We start from the raw sequence: 5,666 nt of genomic DNA, 5'->3' as shown, positions 1-5,666 counted from the left end.
GTTTATGTGTTCAGTATTTTGGGAGCGGTAAGAACTATGACAGTACCGACGATGTCAGAATGAATTGGACGACAGTATCTGACAATTCAACCACGTAGGTAGTGTGGCATAGGCAAGGTAAACAAAATAGTTTACCCTTTAGCCATTGCCAGAGAGGGCAACATAGCTGGATGCACGTGAGCTTGACCGGCATTTTGATTTTGGCAGTGCCTTTTTCAAGACATGTCTACCAATTGCACATCTGGAATATTGCTTTTTAATGACCGTTAGAATTTGGCAATGACTATTTGTACCATGAAAGCCAAAGGCAGGCCTGGAATTTGACGGTCACCTCTGCTTGTCATATGAGTTTTTGATGATGGTTGAGTCATTTTAGTGCCTTTCATTTTACGTTCAAAAAAAAAATTGATTGTCAAAATTTTTTTTATATGAATAATTTAATAAATTATTTTTAAATTTTAATAATTTTCACTATAATTTACAACATATTAAATATAAAAATATATACTCAAAAGTAAACCATCTAATATTCCAATCTATAAGAAAAAAAATTCAATTAAAATTGGGATACAAAATATAGACTAATAAAAACAAATTATTTAAAGGTCAAGAACTCTTCTTGACTTTGTGTTCTTCCATATTTGATATATTTCATTCCAATTTACATCATTTATTTCACATCTATTTAATGATACTCTCATTAATGCATCTAGTGTATCCAAACCTAGATTTGATTTTTTGACATCTTTGATGATATTTTGTTTTGAAAATCCTCTTTCACAATCAACGATACTTGCAAGAATAGTAAGAACACCTTGCCATAACTTCATCATATGAGGATAACTTCTATGCCAATACTTTGTATTACGAAAGACTCTCCAAGCATCTTTCATTTTAAAACCTTCACAACTCGGATGCAGTGCATCAACAAAAGAATTTATCTCCCTTTTGCAACCAGTAAAATCAAATGTAGATTCAACATCATCAACATTGTTTGAATTAGTATGTTGCAAATGTTGAAGAAGCTTATCAAGCCAACACTTTGAGATATTATCTCGAGTCTGATGATCTGTTGGATAATAAGAAGGGCTGAAAAGTTTTGTTGCATTAAAAAGAGGAAGATCTAGAAATCTTTCATTCAAACAATCAATGAGGGATTGAATATAACCTTTTGTTAAGGGCCCGTTTGGTTGCTGGAATACAACCGGAATAGGAATAGGAAATTAGAATATGATTTGTATTCTTTGTTTGGTGCGTGGAATAGGAATAGGGAATAGGAATACGTATTCTCATTTTAGCCCCAAAATGAGCTTTTGTCCATTCCAAAAAATACTTGTAATTGGAATTGCTATTCTTGCATTCATTTTCGCTTTCTCAAATTTGATTAAATTTTCAAATCCGCTTTGACATGGGGTGAGCGCGGGAACTTTGTTTTCAATATTTTCAAATATTTCAGTGATTTTCCAATGGCGCCAATTGCATCTTCATAAATATTTTCAAACGGCGCCGATTGCAAGTTAACCCTATTCCAATTTAAGCTTGCATAACCAAACAAGAGATAAACAAGATTGGATTGCATTTTTCCATTCCTATTCTTCATTTTCCATTCTCATTCAAATTTTCTATTCTAATTCTCAATTCCTACGCTTGCAACCAAACGGGCCCTAAGTGTTGACAACTTTCTCATGTTCCTTCAACACGAGGTTTCATGAAATTCTTCCCTACATCCCCATACTGAAACCCCTGGAATAGGAATATATAGTAATTCATGCTTATCAATTACAACATTTTCTTCTTTAACTTCAAATTTACGGTTTTAAAAATTTTTATTAAGAAATTTAATTGTCAAATTTATGGTTTTAAAAAAATATAGCCGGTCACTGTGTACGGTCTTTTAAAAAATTAGCCTATCATATACGATTAAAATATCGAAAAACAGCCAATACGGCCATCAATTTCCAAGCCTGGCCAAAGGTGACCAATCGATCCAACTCCCTGGAGAGCCGTTAAAAAGCAATATTCCAGATGTGGGATTGGTAGACATGTCTTGAAAAAGGCACCGCCAAAATCAAAATACCAGTCAAGCTCACGTGCATCCAGCTGCTGCCCTCTCTCCCTCGCGTAAGGACGGTACATTACGTCTTTGGTTTTTGTGTTTCACTTAAAAATAAACTTAGAAAAATGCAAAGCCAAATTGGCCGCCCATGTGAACGGGTGAAGACTAGCCTTCGTCACTTACTTTGGAATGGCGGACTGATTTAAAATTCTCGTTGACTGACTGCTGGTCTAAAATTAGCATCAAATCTAACTTTTGAATAAATAATAGTTTAGTGGGAGCTGTATGCTAAAATATGGTCAGAACATCCGCTCGATTGGGAAAGATGAGTTCCAGTGATTGCAAAGCCAAGAAGATGCCTCATGCCCTTCTCATTCCTCTTCCTGCACAGGGTCACATAAACCCCATGATGCAACTCGCATGGAAGCTCGTCTCTGATGGATTTCTCATCACTTTCCTCAACACCGACGTCAATCAGCAAAGAATTCTTAAAGCCAACAAGGACAAAAATATGCAGAGTAATTGCGATAAGATAAGAATGATTTCTGTTCCTGGAGGACTGCCGACCGAGGCGGTCAGCGGGGAGAACCAAAGTAATGGCGCCTCAATGTTTTTTGAGGATACGCGAAAGACTCTTGGTCCTTGTGTTATTGACAAAGTCATTCGGGAAATAAACGACAAATATGAAGACCAGAAAATCACTTGCATGATTGCAGATGTCTGGACGTGCTTTGGCCTGCAAACAGTCGCCGAACTCCATCATATTACGCTTGCTGTTTTGCAAACATCTCTTGTTTCCACCTTCGCCATCCGTTACTTCGGTCCCAAGCTTGTCTCCCTTGGCCTTGTTCCTTCCGATGGTAAGATCCTTTTTATGGTTTATTTTATATAATCTGATGATGTATCTTTTGGCTATACGGTCTAAGATGTTCTGTAACTGTTGTTGTTGAAGGTGTTCCAAAGGAGGACAAGATACAGCAATATCTTCCCTCTATGCCGCCGCTGAAATCTGCACATCTGCCGTGGTTGTACGGAGGTGAATACATGTTTCATCATGGGATTCAAATGGGAAAAGAATCGGCTAAGGCCGAATGGATCCTGTTCAACACTTTCTACGAGCTAGAACCTGGTGTGGCTGATGATTTGTCCAAAGAAATGGGTGTGCATCCTATTGGTCCCTTGATTCCTCCTGAGTTTCTGGAGGACGAGAGAAATATATCGACCATGGCGACCCCAAGCTTTTGGGAAGATGACCTGGAATGTCTGGAGTGGTTAGAGAAACAGCAGAAGGAATCTGTGATCTACGTGGCTTTTGGGAGTCTGGCTACTTGGAATAACCGGCAAGTGGAAGAGCTTGCTCTGGGTTTGGAGGCAACCCAGAGACCATTTCTGTGGGTTGTGCGCTCCGATGGAGCGAATGGGGTCAGTACCGTTCTGCCATCGGGGTATTTGGAAAGGGTTAAAGACAGAGGTTTTATAGTTTCTTGGACACCGCAGTTAAGGGTGTTGTCTCATCCTTCGATATCTTGTTTTGTGAGTCACTGTGGATGGAATTCCACATTGGAGAGCATTACCATGGGAGTTCCTATGCTTTGCTGGCCTTATTTCGCCGATCAGTTTCTGAACAGCGCATATGTTGTCCATGTCTGGAAGGTGGGGCTGGGATTCGAAGCCAATAACGATGGATTAATAGAGAAAGGGGAGATTAGCAAAGTAATCGAGAGATTAATTGGTACAGAAGAAGGCAAGGCAATCAGAGAAGGAATGAAGAAATTGAGTGGCACGGCCAAGGCTGCGGTGAGAGAAGGGGGATCGTCATCCACAAACTATAAGCTATTTCTGGATGCCGTGAGGAAGTGAGTCCAATCATTTTGGTCTCTCAAGATAAGATTTGATAACGTATCATGCTTTATGGAAATCATATTTTGTAAGGGAAAATGCCATCCTGCACAAGGCGACAGATTTCAGAATCGAGAGTTTGGACAATGTGCATGATTATTGGTGTCATTATTTATGTATACCATTGTTACAATAAATAGTAGGGTTTAATATTCGATGTTACCATTACGGTTTAAAGATAAATGAATGAATAATTTATTCACATCATTTTATTTACATTTCAATTCATATAATTTGTATTAGTAATAGTGACTTGAAAATGACAATGATAAGAGTAAATAATAAGGGGTGCAAGTACCAAAATTTCTGATTTTAGTTTGGTGGGTTTTGGTGGTAAGAGTAAAGTATATAGTAGGAAAACATTAAGTTTAGTTTTATAAGTTTTAGTAGACAAAATCAAACCAAATACATGGTAAGAAAGCATGACATCACCTTGAAAGATATTGTGCTACATTTTTTGTCACTATCTAAACTAATCATTAATCTTTTTTAAAAAGTAACAAAATGTAAAATATCATTTTGATAATAGAATTAGGACCATTTATGACATCAGTTTTGTTTCTGTAGGTAAATAGGCATTGATCTATTGAATCAAAGCACGCTTCATTTTTATCCATTGAACCAACTTACGAAAAATGATAGGGATGTCTGAATGATTCAATTTTCAAATTTATATCAAGATTTTGTCCATAAAAGGAAACTTCAACTTAGGACCATCAAAGTATAGCTTTTGCACTAAATGTACTATAAAAACTTTTCTATTATCATTATAGCTAACCATTCAAGAAATACCAATAATTGAAACATGTTAAAAAAAATTAAGTAATTTAATTTTACTTTCACTAAAATATTTTAAATTAAAACCACATTCTATGAAGAATTTTGAATATTTTAATTTTAATTTAAAAAATTAACTAAAAACTAAAATTCAAATCTTAATAAAAAATAGTAATAAAAGTATAAGTTTATTAAATAATTAAATAAAAATAAAACTATTTGTTGATTTATCAAAATTGACATCTAAAGAAAAATTAAAAATATAATTAATATTAGACAATATTAAAATTGATCGGAAAATAAATTTAATATTAGAAAAATCAAAATTATTAACTAAAATGTTGTTGATGTAAATGTTGTTAATATATTTTCTAATTATAATGAAAAAATAATGTGACATATCAGGCACAAAATATTTTGGCCTTTTTATTTTGCTTCACTCAAGCATAACATCGATGTAAATTGTTAAATACTTATTGATTGTGACATATTATAGATTGATATACAATAAATGCTTACATTATACAAGTGATTTAAATACATAAATTAATTCATTTTTTAAAGATTGGAAAATATTACTATATGGTTATCTATCAATTAATATTGAAGCTCTAGAGATGACAAGAGTAGTTTCTATCATTGAAATAAAATAATCTAATCAACTAATTTTTATTTATTTTTAAGTATCACATTAATCTAAGCACATACATTAATTTACAATATCATTTTGAATGTGTATATGTTAATCATATACAAAAGACATATTTGAGAAAATTTATAACTCAAAAAAAGCCCAAATTAAATAGGTTATAAATGTATACATGTCAATAGAACAAATAATGTTTCTTGCTTACCTATCCAAGTTGTGTTGCAATCACTACCTTATACCTTTTTCAAATAAAAATGGAGAATACTTTATATGCATATGAAGATG

At 34.2% G+C, this 5,666-nt stretch overlaps 1 protein-coding gene across 1 annotated transcript; it reads left to right on the top strand.

Annotated features, from left to right (window-relative positions):
* The first annotated feature begins 2,243 nt into the window (after positions 1 to 2,243).
* LOC149534126 (linamarin synthase 1-like) lies at positions 2,244 to 4,157 on the top strand. Its single transcript, XM_089805322.1, has 2 exons — positions 2,244 to 2,916; positions 3,009 to 4,157. The coding sequence occupies exons 1-2, from the start codon at positions 2,352 to 2,354 to the stop codon at positions 3,914 to 3,916; spliced, it is 1,473 nt and encodes a 490-aa protein (XP_089661448.1). The 5' UTR covers positions 2,244 to 2,351; the 3' UTR covers positions 3,917 to 4,157.
* Positions 4,158 to 5,666: the final 1,509 nt, after the last annotated feature.

Source organism: Cupressus sempervirens, chromosome 10, assembly GCF_028749045.1.
Source record: "Cupressus sempervirens isolate cs-2001-9-10 chromosome 10, ASM2874904v1, whole genome shotgun sequence".
Classification (NCBI taxonomy): Eukaryota; Viridiplantae; Streptophyta; class Pinopsida; order Cupressales; family Cupressaceae; genus Cupressus; species Cupressus sempervirens.
This window is presented reverse-complemented; position numbering and strand designations above follow the sequence as displayed.

What these genes read in the sequence shown, in the direction of transcription:
- LOC149534126 (XM_089805322.1), top strand. Translation starts at nt 2,352, where the DNA reads ATGGTCAGAACATCCGCTCGATTGGGAAAGATGAGTTCCAGTGATTGC. An exon ending in TGGCCTTGTTCCTTCCGATG is followed by an intron (nt 2,917 to 3,008) that starts GTAAGATCCTTT and finishes TTGTTGTTGAAG; the next exon opens with GTGTTCCAAAGGAGGACAAG.